Source organism: Callithrix jacchus, chromosome 9 (assembly GCF_049354715.1).
Source record: "Callithrix jacchus isolate 240 chromosome 9, calJac240_pri, whole genome shotgun sequence".
Taxonomy (NCBI): Eukaryota; Metazoa; Chordata; class Mammalia; order Primates; family Cebidae; genus Callithrix; species Callithrix jacchus.
The window spans coordinates 104,403,222-104,425,614 of NC_133510.1; the positions used below are offsets into that span (position 1 = coordinate 104,403,222).

The 22,393-nt window shown below is 37.8% G+C and overlaps 1 protein-coding gene across 1 annotated transcript in view; it reads left to right on the plus strand.

Annotated features, from left to right (window-relative positions):
* UTP20 (UTP20 small subunit processome component) overlaps positions 1 to 22,393 on the plus strand; it is a 111,120-nt gene that overhangs the window by 27,179 nt on the left and 61,548 nt on the right. Inside the window, exons 18-27 of the mRNA XM_002752906.7 lie at positions 930 to 1,088; positions 2,207 to 2,283; positions 3,771 to 3,850; positions 4,089 to 4,329; positions 8,718 to 8,903; positions 10,795 to 10,885; positions 12,102 to 12,187; positions 12,761 to 12,886; positions 19,199 to 19,365; positions 21,471 to 21,679. Of these exons, the coding sequence (XP_002752952.3) occupies positions 930 to 1,088; positions 2,207 to 2,283; positions 3,771 to 3,850; positions 4,089 to 4,329; positions 8,718 to 8,903; positions 10,795 to 10,885; positions 12,102 to 12,187; positions 12,761 to 12,886; positions 19,199 to 19,365; positions 21,471 to 21,679 (1,422 nt within the window). The remainder of the gene's footprint in view (positions 1 to 929; positions 1,089 to 2,206; positions 2,284 to 3,770; positions 3,851 to 4,088; positions 4,330 to 8,717; positions 8,904 to 10,794; positions 10,886 to 12,101; positions 12,188 to 12,760; positions 12,887 to 19,198; positions 19,366 to 21,470; positions 21,680 to 22,393) is intronic.

A 22,393-nucleotide genomic window follows, 5' to 3' on the forward strand; every position in this document is an offset into this window, starting at 1 on the left:
AATATTCTTTCAAACTTTTTGAATACACACACACAGATAATTTAAACAAATGATATCATGGGGTTTTTCCATACAATTACCTCTGTCTACTTCATACCTCCCTCATTTCATTTCTTTTCTTTATTTATTTTTTTTCTTTTTTTGAGGCGGGGTCTTACCCTGTCATCCAGGCTGAAGTGCAGTGGCATGATTTTGGCTCATTGCAATCTCCACCTCCTCAGCTTAAGCGATCCTCTTAGCTCAGCCTCCGGAGTAGCTGGGATTACAGGCACCTGCCACCACGTCCGGCTAATTTTTGTATTGTTAGTAGAGAGAGGGTTTTACCACATTGGCCAGGCTGATCTCGAACTCCTGACAAGTGATCTGCCTTCCTTGGTCTTCCAAAGTGCCGGGATTGCAGGTGTGGGCTACTGCACCCGGCCAGTATCTACCTCATTCCTTTTGAAGTTTGAATTCTACTCCATAGTTGAAAATGTCTTATTTAACCACTCTCCTGCTGATGGATGGTTAGGTGGATTTTTCATTTTTCTAGGATTTCAAACAATACTGCAGTGAACATTCTTATACAGATATGTTTATATAGGGAAATAGTTCCATAATGCAGATTACTAGGAGTAGATTTGTGAAGTGAGAGCATATATACATTTTATTTTTATTTCAACAAATGTTGCCAATCAATTTGAGTGACTTTTGAGAATGATTTTCCTGTTTTTCAGTTGTCATTTAGATGCTAGACACTAAATTATCTACCAAGAAGTAGGTGGTGTGGGGAGAAAAGAATCACTTACCAAAAAAAGTATTGCTTATTTCATTAAAAATATTAACATATTCCTGTTATTCTGTTTTTAGACCTTTGCTCACATTTAATGTTCCTTTTGGAAAATCAAAATACTGACCTATCTTCTCTATGGTTTTCTCTGGCTATTCAGGATGATGGGGTCTCAGAGCAGCAGTCTGTCTTTGCTATATTACGCCAGGCAGAACTTGTTCCAGCAACTGTGAACGATTATAGAGAGAAGCTTCTTCATTTGAGAAAACTAAGACATGATGTGGTGCAGACTGCAGTCCCAGATGGGCTATTACAGGAGGTAAAAATAGTGATTTTTTTTTCTTTTTAATTCATGTTTTAAATCCTGTTTTGGGACACATACCAAGTAGTCACCAAAATAATAATAATAATAATTTAAAAATAACAAAAGGAAATCCCCAGTTCCCTTAAATGCTTTGAGTTAAGTAGCTCTGCCAGGTTTTTAAGTAGTAGGAAAACTTAGTATTCTCTTTTTTAGGCATGAGGCACCGTACCTGGCCATATTAATACCTTTTTAGAAATGAGTAAGCAGGGGCTCACTTAACCTGAGTGACGTAGGTAGGTAGGTAGGTAGGTAGGTAGGTAGGTAGGTAGGTAGGGGCCACAGAGGACTCAGTGTCAGTTTTAACGCCTGCTCTTCTTCACTAGATTTGTTTGCTACTGCAGAACATCAGCTCTCTATGTTTTATATCAGGGTTTTTATTCCATGACCCTTGAAGATACATCACAGATCCCTTTGGGAGTAAGGCCAAAGGAGGCATTCTCCCTTCAGTCAGAGCAGTTCTGCTCTTGCCTGTTTTATATATTAGGGTATCCTGTTTCATTTGGAAAAAGACTGCTTCTAGAATATATAAAAACACCCCACCCTTAAGTAATAATAAAACTACCAGTCTAGATGGTGTCTCCCTAGCACTTGGGGATGTTAGTAGTAATGACCCTCATCCCAAAAGGTGACTGGGAAACTTTAGATCCTCTGACTGAACTTGCAAAGCCTCAACCATTCACAGCATGTTTCCTTGCATTCTTTGGCATGTGTGCATTACTGACTACTGTTGAAGTTTTGTCTTAATCTGGTGACAGCAACATTTGTTAGAAGGGTATTTAATCATTAGTCAAATCTGTTCATTTAAACAAATGAATACCTGGAGTGAATTTGAATAATATGTTTGCCATAGTGATTCTTCTATTTTAAATAGTGAGTGACATTTTGAGGAGAAGAGAATAATCAGTATACACTATTGTTGGATTTTGGATTGATGCCTGTAAATTGTTTTCTTATCGCACAGGCTTCTTCCCAAACCTCAGGGTTTTCAACTTGGGACATTTGCATTTCAGTACTGCTGTTCTTCGGTATTGTATTTCATTGCCCACTACTAAACTAGTCTCCTGTGATTGCAGGTGCCGCTTCGTTATTTGTTAGGCATGCTGTATGTTAATTTTAGTGCACTCTGGGATCCTGTTATTGAACTCATAAGGTAAATGTGTTAAATGGGCTGGAACTATTCTGCTTTAACTACTGCAGAATGATGAGGCCCAGATTATACTCCTAGGTGTGATTTAAATGAATGGGTGTATACGGTATTTACAGCTACTTTAAATCCTTTGTGAGACAAGGTGAATTAAAAATAAATGTGAGTTATTCTTTCTGATGCCACATCTTCAGCAGTTCCAATGTTATATGTGTGTCTCTGTGCTGAAATAACTTTGGAGGACTTTCTCTGTTTGCTTTTTATGATACTTTTGTGTTACTAAAATTTTTTACAGCAAGGAGGTATAATAATTGCATAATTTTATTTCTATAATTGAGTCATTGAGCCATACTTTAAGATAAAGACTTTCAAAACCTTGCTGTCTAGCATCCAAAATCCCTTTAGCCCCAAAAAGCCTTCAGTGGTCACTTAGAAAATACATCTTATGGCTCATGTGTAGAAATCTGTCTTCAGACATTTGTCTTCAGATAATACACACTCACTTTATATTAGATTGGAAACATGTCATGTGAGGCCTTTGAAAACCCCAACGATTAGTTATTAGTTCTTTGACAGAATAAGAGAGTTACCATTTATAGACAGATCCCTTTACAATTTGAAACCAATTTGTCTACCTTTTACTACCCTTCAAAGCCATCGAACTAGCGTGCCAAAAGCAAGATTCTCCCAACATCAGCTTCATTGTTTTGTTTATTGCACTTTCAGAAGAGAATATGACATGGGTTACCGATAGCACACTATCAACAGTGTTGGTTCTTCAACTACTGAATGCCATGAACCGTCCTCCCTGTGGCTGGGCTGTCTTCCTATTGGGCACCTCTTTCTGTTTGAAAGGATAGAAACAGCAACACACCTGTTGGTTCATTTTCTGAGTATAGTTTTTCCACAGCATATATAGTTCATGTCATGTGTAAAGTTTATGCATATTCTTAGAAAATCAGTGACAGAATATTTGAGAGTTTTGTTGCTATGATATCCAACTACATAAGCACTTTATTGTGATCCATCTAATGTCTCCTTTTAAGTTCTGAAAAGTATGTTTCATGTAGTCAGTAAATGTTTATTTTGCCTTTGTGTTAATAAGTATATTTAAATTTGGTGGAGGGAAACTCATTATTTTTAAGTTAGTTTTGAACAAACTGACTTTTCTCTCCAGAGGCCTCCTTCTTCTCTTAATGGATTGTATTCATGCCACATGCCCCAGTCCCATTAGCGTGACATTAAAAATGATTTTCTCTTAAGGATCTACTTACATTTTTAAAAATACTCATTAGTGCTCTATGACTGTAAAAATAATTTGTGCTCAGTGCAGGTATTTTGAAATATATAGAAAAGTGCAAAAGGTGTTTATGACCCCACATTGAGGGATAATCTGATTAACATTTTAAGTATAACCTTTCACTCTTTTTTCTATGAGCAATCTTAAAATGACCATCCCACACTTTTTGTTTTGTGATTTTTTTTTTTCTTAGTTCTCATGCACATGAAATGGAAAATAAGCAATTTTGGAAAGTCTACTATGAGCATCTAGAAAAAGCAGCTACACATGCTGGTATGTAAGGGGTTGTGAGTAGACTACCAAGAAAGGTGGTTGCTTGACTGTTTCATTTTTACCTCTTAATTAATTACTCATGAAATTGGAAAACAGAGATAAGACATGTTATCTTGATAACTTTTGGGAGTGACATTGTTTCCTTACATGATAGAGAAAGAAATGCCCTTTCTTGAGGAAACGTGTAAGTTAAATGTCGATATTTGTCTAGTGGTTATGATGCCTTTTTTCCTTGCAGAGAAAGAATTACAGATTGATGTGAGAGATGAGAAATCCATTGGAGATGAAAGTTTGGAGCAGACCCAAGAAGGAGGTGTTGGAGCTCTTTATCATGAGCAGATAGCATTGAAAACTGACTGTCGGGAAAGACTGGACCACACCAACTTCAGATTCCTGCTCTGGAAAGCTCTGACAAAATTCCCAGAGAGAGTAGAGCCACGGTCCAGGGAACTGTCTCCACTTTTCTTGAGATTTATCAAGTAAATGTCCTCTTCTAAAAATATGTCCCTGGTGGGGTGTAAAGAAGAGAGCGTGAGAAGTATTAACCTCCCAAATTAGCTGAGTTCTTTGTTTTTTTTTGTTTTTTGTCTTTTTTCTTTCTGCTTCTAATCATCCATTAGGCTGAGCTCTTTATACATCTGTCACGTTTTCGTATCACTGGCACAGCTGTAAAGCACGGGCTGTATCAGATAACAACTAAACTACTTTAGTTCACTATTTAATTTTGATCTGAATCAAAATTTAACCAGCACACGAGTGGTATTCATAAAAAATTCCAGGTTACAGTATAAGAAGGGCCACATTGAGTTTGATCCACATAGAAAGGCCTTATTATTTCTTGCCCTGTTATTCATTGTTTTATTGCCTGCCTGGGGCTTGAAAGTATTTTCCAGTGACCTAACACCAACACTGTTTTGGGCCTCTTGATGTTTCCACCTACAGAGTTTTCTGGAGCATTGTTTTGTTTTGACTGGATATGCTATGTGAGAGTCTGACTGTATAAAACTAAAGATGAGGGGTGCCTTGTGTAGAACATTACAAAAAAAGCATGTTTTCCTATCGTCGTTTCCTGGGGAAATGCTGTAGGGTTAGGTCAAGCAGTCCATAAACTATAACATGCCTGACTTGTTCAGAGAACAACAAGATCTGAGTGGTTCTAGCAGAGTGATCCAGGGAGGACAAGGTTGGTGATGAGGGCAGAAAGTCAGCAGGAGACGAAATTGTGTGGGGCCTTTAAGTGATAGGAAGGACTTTGGCTCTTTCTTTCGGTGAAATGAGAAGCTATTTGGAGGTTTAAACAGCAGACTACCTAAAGTTTTCTTAAGGATTTTTCTGGGTTTTGTGTTGAGAAGAGACTGCAGAATGACATTGGTAAGAGTAAAGACCAGTCAGGAGGAGATTGCAAGTCCAGGCAAGAAGTGATGGCGACTTAACCAAGGTTATAGCTGTGAAGATAGATATTTTTTGAATGATTTCAATTCAACAAGATACATTTATGAAAGATGGCAACTAGATCAGCCCGTGGGATTTGCCAGCAGATCAGATGTGGAATGGGTGTGTGTGGTGGAGAGTGGAATAGGAAGGAAGGAGGGAAAGAATGGGAGAGGGGCAGAATCAAGGATGTTCCTTAAGGCATTGGCCTGAGCAGCTAGAAGAAAGTTACTCTTCACTGAGATAGGAGGGATGCAGGAGTTGCAGGTTTGTGGGAGAGAATTAAAAGTACATTTTTAGATGTTTTAAATTTGAGATACTGAATAGATAACCAAGTAGAGGTGTCATGTGGAGAGGCATTTAATTTAGTTCAGTGTTCAAGGGAAAGGTTTGATCTGGAGATAACAAATTGGAAATTATCAATGTATAGATGGTATTTTAAATCATCGGATAGGGAATAAAGCCAACTAGAGTGTGACTGTAGAGAGAAAAGACTTCCAGGGTCTGATGCCAATATTTAGAGAAATGGGGAGATAAGCAACCAGCAAAGAAAGCCAGGAAAAAGTGACAGAAGAACAAAGACCACTTGGTATGCTGGAAACCAAGTGAAGAGACTGTTTTAAGGTGGCACTAATCAGTTGATTCAGATGTGTCTGAGAAGTCAGTCAGATGAGGACTAAGAAGTGACCGTTGGCTTTGAAATGAGCTGAGTCAGAGTGACCCACATGAAGGTGACCTTAAGGGTTTGTTTTGATTAATCTGAGCTGTTGTCATTGGGGTTAAGACTTAACATTATTGGCTGGGTGCAGTGGCTCACGCCTGTAATTCTAGCACTTTTGGGGGCCTAGGCAGGCAGATCACGTGAGGTCAGGAGTCTGAGACCAGCCTGGCCAACATAGTGAAATCCCATCTCTACTAAAAATACAAAAATTAGCTGGGCGTGATGGTGTGTGCCTGTCGTCTCAGGCACTCGGGATGCTGAGGCAGGAGAATCACTTTAACCCGGAGGTGGAGGTTGCAGTGAGCCCAGATCTTGCCACAGCACTCCAGCCTGGGCAACAGAGACAGAATGAGACTGTCCCTGCTCCCCCCAAAAAAACTTAACAGCATGTATATATGTGATACCAGTGTAAATGATCCAGACGGGAGGGGAAAATTGGTAATGCAAGAACGGAGATAAAATGGCTAGAACCAGCCAGTCATTGTTGTTCACACCTATAATCCCAGCGCTTTGGGAGGCGGAGGCGGGCAGATCACAAGCTCAGAAGTTCGAGACCAGCCTGGCCAATATGGTGAAACCCCATCTCTACTAAAAATACAAAAATTAGCCAAGCATGTTGATGTGTGGCTGTAGTCCCAGCTACTCAGGAGGCTGAGGCAGAAGAATCACTTGAACCTGGGAGGCAGAGGTTGCCGTGAGCCAAGATGGTGCCACTGCACTCCACCCTGGGCAACAGAATTAGATTCTGTCTCCAAAAAAAAATGACTAGAACTATGTCTTCAAATAGGTAAGGAAATGGATACAATGCATAAATTCAAAGATTTGCATGAATAATTCATTCTGGCAAAGGCACAAGCAAAGATATAGCAGGTCGGTAGATATAATGGCAGAAGAGCAATGATTTTCTCTTTTTCAAATAGTTCCTTGGGCATAAAGAATGATGTTTCGCTTTTTTTTGCTTTGTTTTGAGGGTTATATTAAATCATGTTTATCCGTTTTTTTTTTTAATTGCAAGGGCTGTACATATGCCAGCTGGCATTTGTGGTGTTAGTAGCATATGAACTTTCTGCCGTGTTAATTTTCCAAGTTTTTCCCTAAAGAATTAGTTTACCCCATAGCTTAAGGATAAGATCTTATGCTAATGGTACAATTTGCTGTGGCGTAGAGGTAGAAACAGGAGTCTGTAATGGAGTGGGTCTCTGAGTTTAGAAAGATTTAGAAACTAAAGATACACAGTTCTAAGAAATGTTTAAATTAATACTTTGGGCATGGATTATGTATAAATAATACATTTATAGATCATCCGTACTAATGGAAAACCCAAATGTCACCTTTAATTCTGACTTTGAAGTGTATTATAGGCTTTTTGTTTTTTTGGCTAGCAATTTATATTTCTAAATATGTTTCAATTAGTTTGGTATTAGAACTAATTTGTGAATCCTTTGAATCCCTTGTAAACATTGTCTGAGACAAGCCAAACCAGGAACAAGATTGAATGACTAACAATGGCAACAGCATCCCAATAAAAGGTGGCATCTACTCCCACAGTGTACTTACTGTGTGCTGGGCACTCTTATAGATGCTTTTAATAGATGTATGAGTGAACATGGTGTTCATGGAGATAAAGGTTACAGTATATAATATGTGGTTAATTGAATGTTGCACGTATAATAGGTATGTTATTAAGTGGATGATCGTGTAGTTTTACAGAAACTTTACTCATTTCATTGATCCATTTTTTAATTAAGTGCTAGATGAAAATATAAAGTATCATACTGTCCCAGCCCTCAGATTGTAGTTTAGTGTTACTGATCTGGAAGTTAATTTATACTAACCTAGTTTCTTTTAGGAGGGTTGGTAGGGTGTTATCCTCAAGCATGTTGTTTTATCAGTGTGTTTTTGAGTGAGGACTTGAAAGGCCATCCAGTTTCCTACCATCTTTAGCCCAGTGCCTGCATTCAGTAGACAACAAAAGGTTAATTTGTGGATGAGTGAATGAAAGTGATACAAACTAATGCATTAAATGACAGACTTCAAGATAATATTCACTAATTACAACAATGGACCACAAGTAAAGGATGAAATTTAATAAGAACAAAGTGAATACTGTATTAAGCTTAGCTGCACAAGCTTAGTTTAGAGGAGATAAAACATAAAGACTCACAGATTTTCATTGCATGGACATTCAGTTTCAATCTTCATCATGTTTTGGCTGCCCAAAAATGTTCTGGAGGTGATAATTCCATCTATCTTATTAATCCATACCTGAAGGACTGAATTTTATGGTCATACTATACTTTCAAGAGAACTTTGGCAAAGTAGAATGTATCTGATGGAAAGTGAGCAACACAGTCCTAATGCTATACTTTAAATCATTTAATACCATGCATCCCTCACCCTTCATCCTGCAGTGGTGGTTCCAGAGTTAGGGAGACTTGATTTTTACTTAGTACAAGATAGGCATTTCAGATATTTTTAATAGTGTAATGGTGTAATGGGCTATCTTCTGCAATTAGTGATTGACTTGTCAAAAAGCATACTAAAGAAGGACCAAATTAAAAAAGAGTAATATTGTGGAAGCTTGACTGAGGTGCTGTTGGTGTCTCTTCAGTGTGTGATTCTGTGAACTGTGGACATCTCTTATGAGCAGAATCAGGACATTTCAGATTGGTGTGCATTCTTCATCAGTCTCCTATCACTTTCTTTCCATGGTAGCAATGAGTATTACCCAGCAGATCTGCAAGTTGCTCCAACCCAGGATCTGTGGAGAAAAGGCAAAGGGATGGTGGCAGAGGAAATCGAAGGGGAACCTGCTGTAGGAGATGATGAAGAGTTGGAGGAAGGGGCAGTGCCCCAAGATGAATCCTCACAGACGAAAAAGACAAGAAGAGCTGCAGCAAAGTAAGTTCACCATTGCTGAAAGATCACAGATCCACGGTTCTAGTAGAAACAGGAAGAGGTCTGTTATGGCTTTATACAAAATGAACAACCCAGATAATTATTTATGTAAATGCTACATCTTCCTGGGATTTTCTTTAACAGCCTAAAAAAAACTCATTTTTCCAAGTTTTTTGGTTAGTTACTATTAGTTTTTGTTTGTTTGTTTAGTCACATAATGTTAGATTGGAAAGAATTTTGAGAGTCATCTAATTGTAGCTTCTTTTTATAGGTGAGAACTTTGGGACCTGGAATGTTTGGATATTCTTTGACCTTTGTCGTGTACTTACTTAGTGTGAGGGTATTGTGTGTGTGTGCTAGGGGAACATGTAATGGAACATCCTTTTTCTTATAAATAATCACATTAGCATTTTTTTTCCCTTCTACCCACCTTCCCCACCATCCTGTTAGCACTTTTCTTTACCTTTTAACTTGTCTCCTACTGGTTACTTTTTTCTCATGCTGGTGTTATACTCTTTTCCTTATTCTCTTAGTTGTTCATTTACCTAAATTGTTTGAAACCTAAAAGAAGAAGTGACATTGCTTTCAGAAGTTTCTTCGATTTACTTGCTGATTGTCTGAATTGAGTGTCTCAAGTCCACTGGATTGGTGCAGCTGTTATTTTAACACTTTAGATCTCAATCCGATATGTCTATTTGTTTCATATTTCCCATGAGCCATTTATTAGTTCCATTCAGCAACTATATTGAGTACCCTTTGCTAAGTGCTGGTGTGCAGAGGTGAATTGTACATAGCGACCGCAATGCAGGAGTCATAGTCAATGCTGGGAGAAATATTTTTAAAGAAGTTATTAGAGCACAGTAAGGAATTATGTAGTTCCACCACAAAGACCCAAGGAAGGGCCAGGTGTGGTGGCTCACGCCTGTAATCCCAGCACTTTGGGAGGCCAAGGTGGGTAGATCACTTCAGGAGTTTGAGCCCAGGCTGGCCAACATGGTAAAACCATATCTCTACTAAAAATACAAAAATTAACCAGGTGTGGTGATGTGCGCCTGAAATCACAGTTACCCGGGTGGCTAAGGCAGGAGAATCACTTGAAGCTGGGAGGCAGTGGTTGCAGTGAGCCGAGGTTGCACCACTACACTCCAGCCTGGACTACAGAGTGAGACTCCATCTCAAAACAAAACAAACAAAAAAGACCCAGGGAAGGCCCTCTGATGCTGAAAGATGAAAGTTTGCCAGACAGCTAGAACAAAGGGCTTGTCCACTAACAGAAACAGAGGAGGAGGCATAGGGGCAGGAAAGATTATGACCAGCCTTCATGTAACTACACAATACTCTCCCCTTATCCATGGTTTTACTTCCCATGATTTTAGTTACCCACAGTCAACCACAATCCGAAAATATTCAAACACATTTCTTTTTCCTTCTCATTGAGCAAGAGCGATGGTTACTTAACCTGGACCTCTGTTGCCTGACATCTGTATTTACATCATGTGAAAGTGACAGAGAATATAGTCTTGTAACTTTCCTGTCTGCCGCACAGAACCTAGACAAGTCATAATTCCAAACATCATATAAGTTCAATTTTGGAATATGTTATAATTCTGGTTACTTTCTTTCTAATTTTTGTTCAATTTAGACCATTCTGGGCATATACTGAATGATATTTTTGGTGTGGCGAACCTGAATTTCAGGGACAGGGCTGCCCAAGATACGGAATTTCTGGAGAATAATTTCCTAAATATAAATAACTAAGTCTTGTTTGTATGATTAACAGTGAAACTATAGGCTGTGTGTTTGAAGTTCTAGTCAGAATACAATTGTATATAATGTCAGTTTAAGAAAATCTCAATTATTTAATTCTGTAGCACTCTGTTTTGTTTCTGTTTAGGCAATTAATTGCTCATTTGCAAGTTTTCTCTAAATTTTCAAATCCACGGGCCTTATATCTGGAATCCAAGTTATATGAGTTGTATCTTCAGGTCAGTAAAATAAACTTTTGGCAATATAACTCTTTGTGAACTTTTCGCTCTCATTTTCTTTGTCAGAGTAGCTTTTAGGTTTTCAATAATTGTTTGCTGAATAGGGCTCATGTCTACATTTTAAGTATTAAAGGTTTTTTTAATAGACGTATTTTCTGTTATCTTGAGAAACGATTTTAGAACTAACTTGCTGATTTTGAAGGCATTCTGGGTGACTAAACATTGATTGGCTGTATTAACAGTGAGAATAGCAACGCATGAATTGTATGATGGAGATTAGCTTTTAGAAAGAAGTAGGGTTTATACGAAAAAAGCAAGTGACTACTTTTCCCTTCTAGTTTAGTCAGACTTCGTAAAGGACTGGGATTTCAGGATCTGTTATAGTCCATTGTGGTCATAATTATGTGACTCTGCATTTCAGATAAGCTTGCAGAAAAAAATTCATGTCAGAAATGAAGTAAGTATTAGATGTCATTCTAAGCCAACTGGGGAAACAAAATTTTCTTTTTTAATGTGGATGTTTCTCCTGGCATCTTATTGACTGTCATTACCTTCATAGGATAAGACACTTTCCTTAGTACATGACCAGCCCAGTTGGCTTAAATTCAGATTCACATAGAGTATCAGCCTCACCAGGACAGACACAGTAGCTCACACCTCTAATCCCAGCACTTTGGGAGGCCAAGGTGGTCAGATCACCTGAGCTCAAGAGTTCAAGACCAGCCTGGGCAACATGATAAAAGCACATCTCTGCCAAAAACACAAAAATTAGCATGGTGTGGTGGTGGGTGCCTGTGGTCTCAGCTTCTCAGGAGGCTGAGACAGGAGAATCACTTTAACTCGGGAGGCGGAGGTTTCAGTGAGTTGAGATCACATCACTACACTCCAGCCTGGGCAACAGAGCAAGACTCTGTTTCAAAAAAAAAAGTGAGAGAGACAGAGAGAGAGGATTGGCCTCACCCCAAAGCTGGTAGTCTCAAGGGTATGGCTGTGGGGTACCGGTCAGAGTTTTATTTTCATTTTTTACTTTGCACATATTCTGTTCATCATCCGTTACTTCCAGGAAAATGTAGAGCTGTTGTTAGGAATCAGCTTTAGCTTTTGTCTAAAAATTTAGAATTCAGGAAATCTAATTTAGCAAATAACCACAAGTAAATTGCTATCCTATGGTATATGTATCTATGACTTCATTAATTCTGTAAAATACTTTTCTTAGTTGTTGCTACACCAAGATCAAATGGTGCAAAAAATAACCTTGGATTGCATAATGACATATAAACATCCTCATATCCTGCCTTACAGGTAAGTTACTTGAAGCTTAAAGAACTGTTATTTCTTTGGCTGATTTTTATATTTCTGCATAAGAGCTTCTTCTAGAATAATTTCTTAAAGGCATGGGAATTTTTTTTTTCCTAAGGTCATATTTCCAAGCAAGAAATGAAAATGAGTGGTGTATTTGTAGGGTTGTTCTCCAAAGATACTAAAATAGAAAATGTTCATTTTTAAAATGTGTGGTAAATATTATGTCATTTTCCTCTTACTAATATAATGCCGGAAAATCTTGGTGGTTACTTAGAGAATCAAAGTCACTCACTCTAAGAACTGAAGAAAGCTTTTTGTATCATGCCTTTTTAAATGGCTGAGTTATGGACAGAATCAAATCTCTTCTAATCCATTATAGCCTTTGAAATTCGAAAATCTGTTATTTTAGGAGTTTTTTTTTTTTTTTTTAAGATTTTCCTTTATGGATATCAACCACAATATGTACTGTATACTGTATTTTAGTTATTACTCTTGCACATATTATTTCACTCTTGCATTATTCAAAAGTACTGTTGATAAAGTGGTAATTTGTGCTGTTTTCTGTATTTAAAGGGAAAACTTACAAAGGTTGCTTGAAGACAGAAGCTTCAAGGAAGAGATAGTGCATTTTAGCATTTCAGAAGATAATACTGTAGTGAAAACAGCCCACCGAGCAAATCTGTTTCCCATTCTGATGAGGTATTTATGCTATTTAAAAACTGATTTTTAAAAAGTTAATAACAAACACAGTTTTAAGTATAATATTATGGTCCTTTTTGCAATTGTAATAGAATATTTCACTTTCTGTTTTTTTTTTTAATTGCATTTTCTTTGGAGATGGGTTCTTGCTCTGTCACCCGGAATGGAGTGCAGTGGCATGATCGCAGCTCACTGCAGGCCTGACCTCTCAGGCTCAACTGATGCTTCTACGTTGGCCTCCCAAAGTGCTAGGATTACAGGTGTGAGCCATCACACCCAGCTGCTTTTGTTTTTTGAATTGTACCTTTGGGAGAAGTCACTGTTACAGAAACTAGTTTTTGTTCCTAACATAAAGAAAGATCTTTTTGTTTATTATTATTTATTTACTTTTAGAGGGAGTGTTGCTCTGTCACCCAGGCTGGAGTGCAGTGGTATGATCTCAGCTCACTGCAACCTCTGCCTCCCAGGTTCAAGCTATTCTTGTGCCTCAGTCTCCTGAGTAGCTGGGATTACAAGCATGCGCCACCACACCTGGCTAATTTTTGTATTTTTAGTAGAGAAAAGGTTTTGCCATGTTGGCCAGGCTGGTCTCCAGCTCCTGACCTCAGGTGATCTGCCCACCTTGGCCTCCCAAAGTGCTGGGATTACAGGCATCAGCCACTACACCTGGCCCCTAATAGAAAGAAAGATCTTACCGTGGTATTATTGTAATAATAATATTAAAATTAAATTTAATATTTTCCTAAATTTTACTATTGAGATACAGTAGAAATAATTCACTCTGTTGTTGAAACAGCATGTGATATTTAATGATATTATTATTCCTTTAGTTATAAATGGTAGAGCACAAAGATGATCCATAAACAATACAAACTCTATATATGTTGCATATAAAGAAAAACGAAGCTTGAATCTTTCCTCTCACCAGCTCCGGAATGATGGAACGATGGGAATTAGAAAATCATGGGATTGGGATTTAACGGATGTTTGCTTGTGATCCAGCTCTTCACTCTGTAGTTATATCAAATAGGGCAAGTCTTTTAGATTCACTGGGCTTCTGTTTCCTTAATAGGAGCTGATTCACATATGCTCTGGGGCCTCTGCTAGTATTTATCTAATGGCTCTGTTTAGTTCCATTTATAGCTAGCATTAAGAACTTCACTATAATAGATGTTAAAATATTTGAATGAGTGAATGAGTAAAAATACAAAATTACAATTATTGGTAGATTATAGAAACAATGAGAAGAGAGATCAGAAATCATCTTATATCCAAGCACTCGAAAACAACCACTATCAACTTTATAATCTCAAAAACAATAGTAAATAGTAAACATCAGCAATACTAGTATATTTTAAGTTTCTAAGAGTAAAAAGTAGTTATATGTAAGACCAGAGTAGTTGAATACAAGCTACCAAAAACCATCTGAATAAACATCCACACAACTTTTTAAAAGAAAATTGAGATTATATTTTATAAAATGTTTTGTAACCTTTTTTCACTTAATATTTTACAAGAACTTTCTTAGATCATGAAGTGTTTGAAAATGTGATTCTTCGTCGTATAGACAGGGCTTCATTTACTTGTGTTGAGCATTTTGCCTGTCTCTAGTTTTCGTTGTTGTTTGTTTTTTTGCAAAATAGAAAATCTTACATTGAATACCTGTAAACCTTATTTGATTAATGTATTAGGGTAGGGTCTTTAGAGGAAAATTGATGAATATTTTTAAACTTTTTGATATATATTACCAAATTGTTGTTCAGAACTACTTCTTTTCAACCATACATTTGAACCACTTTATATTCCTACTGGCAAGCCAGACACGGTGGCTCACACCTGTAATCTAGTACTTTGGGAGGCCACGGGGGGGGGGGGGGCAGATCACCTGAGGTCAGGAGTTCAAAACCAGCCTGGCTAACATGGAGAAACCCTGTCTCTAGTAAAAACTACAAAATTAGCTGGGCGTGGTGGCAGGTGCTTGTAATCCCAGCTACTCAAGGCTGAGACAGGAGAATCACTTGAACAGTGAGCCAAGATCAAGCCATGACACTCCAGCCTAGTCAACAAGAGCAAAACTCTGTCTCCAAAAAAAAAGAGAATCCCTAATATATTCCTACTGGCAGCAGAATGCCAGTTTCACACTATTTCAGCACTAGGATGTTATTTGTTGTTATTCGTTTTGATTGTTTTAATTCTTGCTAATTTGTTGGTGATAAATGGTACCGTGTCACATAATTTAACATTTTTTAGATTTACTAGTTAAGATGAACTGTTTTAAAAGATTATTGGTCATATGTGTTTATTTTCTCATGAAATTTTTTTTAATGTCTGACAACTTGTGTTGTCTAAAACCAGATAAATGATATTCCCCTCTGTTTTCTTCTCATTCTGTTTATTTTATTTTGATTATTTTATTCATCTGAAATTTATTTTAATGTATGAAATGAAATAAGGATCAAACCTAATTTTCTTTCCAAATAGTTACCCAATTGTTTCAAGACCATTTCATTTAAAAAACCTGAACTTGGCCAGATACGGTGGCTCACGCCTGTAATCCCAGCACTTTGGGAGGCTGAGGTGGGAGGATCACCTAGGTTAGGACTTTGAGACCAGCCTGGCCAATGTGGTGAAACCCTGTCTCTACTAAAAATACAAAAAATTAGCTGGGCATGGTGGCACATGTCTGTAATCTCAGCTACTTGAGAGGCTGAGGAAGGAGAATCGCTTGAAGCCGGAAAGCAGAGGTTGCAGTGAGCCAAGATTGCACCACTGCACTCCAGCCTGGGCAATAGGAGTGAAACTCTGTCTCAATTTAAAAAGGAAAAAAAAAACTTGCTCTACTGATTTGAGAGCCTCTCTCTCTCTCTCTCTCTCTTTCTCTCTGTCACCCAGGTTGGAATGTGTGGTGCAAACACAGCCCACTGTAGCCTCAATTTTTTCCTGGGCTCAAGTGATCCTCCTGCCTCAGCTCCCCAAGTAGCTGGGACTGCAGGCACGTGGCACCACACCCAGCTAATTTTTGTATTTTCTTGTAGAGATACAGTTTCACCATGTTGCCCAGGCTGGTCTCAAACTCCTGAGCTCATGCAGTCCACCCTCCTTGGCTTCCCAAGGTGCTGTGATTATAGGCATGAGCCACTGTGCCCAGCCAGAATGCCACTTTTACTATGCACTAAATATCCATGTATACTTGAGTTTTTCTATTGGCTTTTGATGGTTTTACATTAATCTGCCTTGTTCCAATTCTGCACTGGTTTCTTTATAATAATAATAAAGAACTTAAATGCATTTTTGTGTTTATCAGAGGAAGTCATCTCATTAGTCCTTTCTTTCTAAAAAAAATTTTTTTTTTCTCTAAAATCTAGATAAGCATTTACTTAGGTTTTCCCAAAGTAATTGCCCCTTTTGATTTGGGGAGAAGTTGCATCAGTATGTTCCTTTATTTATTCAAATCATTTCTCTTTTGTAGTCTTTCAAAAAAGTGTTTTCATTTTATTACTACATTTTGTTGTTGTTGTAGAGAGAATTTTCCCTCATATTTTCTAGCTTATTTTTGCTACATAACTAATTATATATAAAAGCTATTGATTTTTGTGTTAATTATTTAGCCATCCACATGACAAAACCTTTATTAGTTTTCAATGGGTTTTCTTGTATTTTTTCTATCAAAAAAATTGTAAATAATAAGAACAGTCACAGATTATGTGAGTCCCCTGTTTAAAAACCTTTTGATATCTTATTTTACTCAGAATATAATAGAAAGTTCTTCCTACTACAGGGCCTGGTATGATGACTTAAATGACATCTGTAACCATATTTCTTCTAGTTTACCACCTCGCTCAGAACCCACTTTAAATTCTTTGCACTTGCTCATTCCCCTGCTTGGAAGACATGACAGCTGACCTCTTACTCATTTGGTCTCATCTCAAATGTGTCATTATCAGCAATGCCTTCTTCAAGTGATTTGAGCCTCTGTGGCTGGCCAAAACATTTTATACTGCTACTGTTAAGGCATTGTCTTTTTTCATTGTGTTGACATTTGTACTCAAAAGGCAAAAACCAATGGTGGGTAAAACTCCTAGTACTTTAGCACATGAATCAAGACGACGGCCCCAAATTCTTCTAGTCATTCTTCATTGCCGCATACTTGGGGTTATTTCACACACACACACACACACACACACACACACACGCCCCTGATGTATACCCTGAGTACATGTATGACAAAGTGGGAAGAATGCATAAAATACTTTGCTGCACATGGGCTGTCTCAACAAATGGCACCTATTTGTATTTGATGTACACACTGAACTAGCTACTTTTTTCACAGATCACCATTTTTATTTTTAAGACATATGAACTAAGATTCTTTTCAAACTTGAGTATTTCACAGGCATTTTCTTGAACGTGAATGCAGTATGAATCCAGTAACTAAATTGTAGCATTCATGTAGAAATTGGGATTGGAGAAAACTTCTATCTGGTACTATGAACCTGACATCTTTCCAATGCTTAAAGACTTTTCTGGTGAGATGAGTAGTGATACTAAATGTAAATAAACAAATTTCTTTTTTTGGTTTGCAATAAAATGTGTCAGCATTTAGTATTTCTACATAACTTAGTAAACCAATATTTTCCAAGTAACTAATGCATGTAATAGAATCATGTATGGTAAAAGTGCAAGACAGATGGATTTTAGGGTTGTGGGGGGAGATTTGGAAAATATAATTATTTTTATTAAAATATTATTGATGTTAACATGTAATAAGTTTATTGTGAATATTTTAAACTGAATTGATAAACCAATATATATATTTTTAATTCCTCAGTTTTAATTTCCAATACAATATCAATAGGTAAAATTTACATACACAAAGCTCTTTGGAGACTTCATTAATTTTTAATAAAGAGATTTTAAAAACTAATGTTTTTGAATTTTGAAAATTAAGTCAATACTTTTTTATCATGTTAAGAAAATAGCTTTTATTGTTATTTGGAACTTTATCAGGAGTGGATGTTAAATATTATTAGAGTGCCTATTGAACATGTATTAAAATGATCATATTAACTTTTTACCAGGAACCATTAATCTGTATTAATCTAGTAGATTTTACTAATGACTCTTTATTGCATTTTCTGGGGCAATCCTTATTTGTGTTTATTGCAGCACTGGATACTATAGTTACAAATGTTGGTATTTTATCTTTACAAGCAAGATCGGCATATAGTTCTATTTTTGTTCATTACCCCCTCTCAATATCACAGTTATGCCACATTCATACATGAGAAAGACTGTTTCCTTCTTTCTCGATGAAACTTCATAGCATAGAAATTGTTTTTTTCTTGAAATTTTAAAAAGTTCACCTGTAAAACTACATTAGCTTCATGTTTTCCAGTAAGTATTGGTCTTTGTGGGTTTTCTTCTAAAGTTCATTTTATGTGTTTTTTTTTTTTTTCCTGAAAATTAGCACTTTTTCATTGAATTCTTTCTACCTTCCTTATTTTATTTGTAATTGTATTCTCTAATTTTCTTTTCTTTTTTTTTTTTTGAGACGGAGTTTCGTTCTTGTTACCCAGGCTGGCTGGAGTACAATGGTGCGATCTCGGCTCACCGCAGCCTCCGCCTCCTGGGTTCAGGCAATTCTCCTGCCTCAGCCTCCTGAGTAGCTGGGATTACAGGCACGCGCCACCATGCCCAGCTAATTTTTTGCATTTTTAGTAGAGATGGGGTTTCACCATGTTGACCAGGATGGTTTCGATCTCTTGACCTCGTGATCCACTCTCCTCGGCCTCCCAAAGTGCTGGGATTACAGGCTTGAGACACCGTGCCCGGCCCAATTTTCTTTTAATCTATGTATTCTCATTTTCATTTTTTCTTGATTACACTTACCTTTGATTTGTCTATTTTTCACTCCCGTAACAAACCACCTTCTAGCCTTTGTCCTTCCTGCTTCCCTTAGCCTTCTTTTTTGTTTTGTTTTGTTTGAATTTTTTAATTTTTTTGTGGAGACATCGTCTTATTAGGTTACCGAAGCTGGCTTTAAACTCCTGAGCTCAAGTGATCCTCTGGCCTCAGCCCCTCAAGTAGCTGGGACCACAGGCACATATCATGGCACTTAGCTCCCTTAGTCTTATTTTGTTGTTGACTTTTTTCAGTGACTGTGTTAAATAGCTAATTTCTGTTTTCATATTTCTGTGTTTTATAATATATCCCTTTAAATCTATTGAGTTGTTCTTCTAGCCTTTTAGGCAACAAAACAACTCATATTTTCAAATTAATATGCAAACAAATAATGTGCTTTTGTCTTTTTAGAATCTTGTATGGGCGAATGAAGAATAAGACTGGGAGTAAAACACAAGGGAAATCTGCTTCAGGCACCCGCATGGCCATTGTTCTGAGGTTCCTGGCTGGGACCCAACCGGAGGAGATCCAGATATTCTTAGACCTGCTGTTTGAACCTGTGAAGCACTTCAAGAATGGTAACTATCAGCTGCCTCTCACTCCAATACCTGTGGTCTGCAGTGGACTTCTCACATATCAGCCTGCATTTCCCAACCTTATGGGCATCTTTCTAACAGGGTTGTTCCTCCCAACCTTGATGGCAATCTTTTTGCTGAAGTACAGTTCATTTTAAACTTTGATTGAATTAGGTGAAACTGACCATTGGCCCTGGGCATTGTTGGCACTCTTGTGTTAGAGCCCGGGATGAGAAAACATGTATTTTTTTACTGCATATTAAGGCCATTTGAAAAATGGTGAATACTTACCCATATAGCACAAAGAATAGGTTGCTTTTAAGAAATTCAAAGAACATTGCAAATTAATCTTAATTGTTTGCCATTTATTCATTCCCTGGGTCAATCATCTGTTCAGTAATGATTTATTGACTACCTCCTGTGCCCTGGGCATTCTGTTAAGTTAAAAAAAGAAAAGTAAAATCTCTGTCCTCAACCTCATAGTTGAGATGAAAGGATGTAATCATGTATACGTCGAGCTAGAGTGCTCTGTGGTATATAATGTGAGTGATTATTAATAACAGTAATGATTGACATGTACTGAGTGCTTACTTGATGCCAGACGTCATGACAGACCCATTTAGTTATAACTCACTTGATCCTTCACACAACCAACCACATGAGCTGTTATGACTTGATTGTCCCCCTTTTACACATGAGGAAACTTAGGCTTAGAAAGGTATTTCACCGACGGTAACTCAGATGAAAAGTGGTAGAGTGGGGTTCGATCCCAGACATTTCTGGTTATGAAATCTGTTCCAGTCCAAAAATTGCTTTGCTTGAGGCCAACATAGAGAATCATTTATAGGGTATTCTGTTACATTTGTTTTTGTATTTTTTTCTATGATAATAGGTCCACTGTTAACAGGTTTTCACTCAGTATAATATTGCCCTGTGAAGGAGGTTGGTTCTGATGAATGACAAGAAAAAGTTTTTGTTCAATGTATAACCCCCACTGTAGGAGGGCAGGTATAGATGATACTCTTATGGATGGCCCGACGGGATGTATGAATCCATAAGCTCATGATCTCACATCAGATGGTTTGAAGTAAAAGTCAAGCAATAACAATTCATATCTTTTCAGTAAATTCTGAAATTAATAGGGCAGCAGCTGTTTATAAGGGACTCTGATTTTATTTATGAACTAGGGGCTACAAGAAAAATAAAACTTGATTCTCAGCCTTCAAGGAACTTGTTATACAGAAAGGTACTTTCAGTGAAACTGCCAAACTCAGCAAAGCTAAGTGAAATGGAGAATAAGAAAAGTGTATAGAAAGTTATCAGATAGGCCGGGTGTGGTGTCTCATGCCTATAATCCCAGCACTTTGGGAGGCCGAGGCGGGTGGATCATGAGGTCAAGAGATCGAGACCATCCTGGTCAACAAGGTGAAACCCCATCTCTACTAAAAATACAAAAATTGGCTGGGCATGGTGGTATGCACCTGTAGTCCCAGCTACTCAGGAGGCTGAGGCAGGAGAATTGCTTGAACCCAGGAGGCGGAGGTTGCAGTGAGCTGAGATCGCATCATTGCATTCTAGCCTGGGTAACAAGAATGAAACTCCGTCTCAAAAAAAATAAAATAAAAAGAAAGTTATAAGATGGAGGGCCAGGCTCAGTGGCTCATGCCTGTAATCGCAACACTTTGGGAGGCCAAGGAGGGTGAATCACCTGAGGTCAGGAGTTTGAGACCAGCCTGGCCAGTATGGTGAAACTCTGTCTCTAAAATTATAAAAACCAGCTAGGTATGGTGGTGGGTGCCTATAATCCTATTCGTAACTCAGGTTTTAAGGGATAGTATAAAGAAATTGGATGAGAATTAGGCTTAGAGACTTAGTTCTGTCACAGATTTCTTACCCTCTTATTCCTTAGTTTTTTCATCTGTAAATTGGGTGCAGTTAAACTTGACTTATCTAGCTCATGGAATATTTGATAAGAATCCAAAAGAGATAATATATAAGAAAACAGTAGAAAATACTGTATTCGTGAGGGAAATGGCAATAACACTACAATTATAAATACAAACTAATATTTTACCTTTCATGACCTCTCATCCTCTTTGTTTCACTAGGAGAGTGCCATTCTGCAGTCATTCAAGCAGTAGAAGACTTGGATTTGTCTAAAGTTCTTCCTTTAGGTCGTCAGCACGGTATCTTAAACAGCCTTGAAATAGTATTGAAAAACATTAGTCATCTGATCGGCGCATACTTGCCAAAGATTTTGCAGATATTGCTCTGTATGACAGCAACTGTATCACACATTCTTGACCAACGAGAGAAGGTGAGAGATTCACTATAGATGCTTTCTTCTTGGGCTAATGGGCATCTGTGTTTTACCTGGGCCTTTGGGTTGGGCCTGATTTACTAACACTCTTCCAAGTTAAATCCTTATGCAACCATTTTGAAAGTATCTTTTAAAAACAGTCTTCCACATAATGGGACTCTTTGCTGTTATAAATATTTACTTATGACTAGAAAATGCAAATTGTATCAAGTGTTGTTGTTGTTTTTGAGACAGAGTCTCACTCTGTCACTTGGGCTGGAGTGCAGTGGCGTGATCTTGGCTCACTGCAGCCTCCACCTCCTGGGTCAAATGATTCTCCTGCCTCAGCCTCCCAAGTACCTGGGATTACAGGCACCCACCACTACATTCAGCTAATTGTATTTTTAATAGAGACAGGGTTTCTCCATGTTGGCCAGGCTGGTCTCAAACTCCTGACCTCAGGTGATCCGCCCTGCTTGGCCTCCCAAAGTGTTGGGATTACAGGTGTGAACCACTGTGCTTGGCCAAGTATATATTTCAAGAAGTAGTGAGTGAGTTAGATCTCTGTGTTTCTCAGGAATCCAAGTCAAGTGCTTGAGCTGATATTTCTTATATTTTAATTCCAAAAGCCTAGAAGTGTAAGGTATCTTCCAGAATGGCTGGAGAATGAAGAGACCACTGTTACCATCAGCACTGTTATTTTGAGAGTTTCCTGGAAGTCTTTAAAAAGTA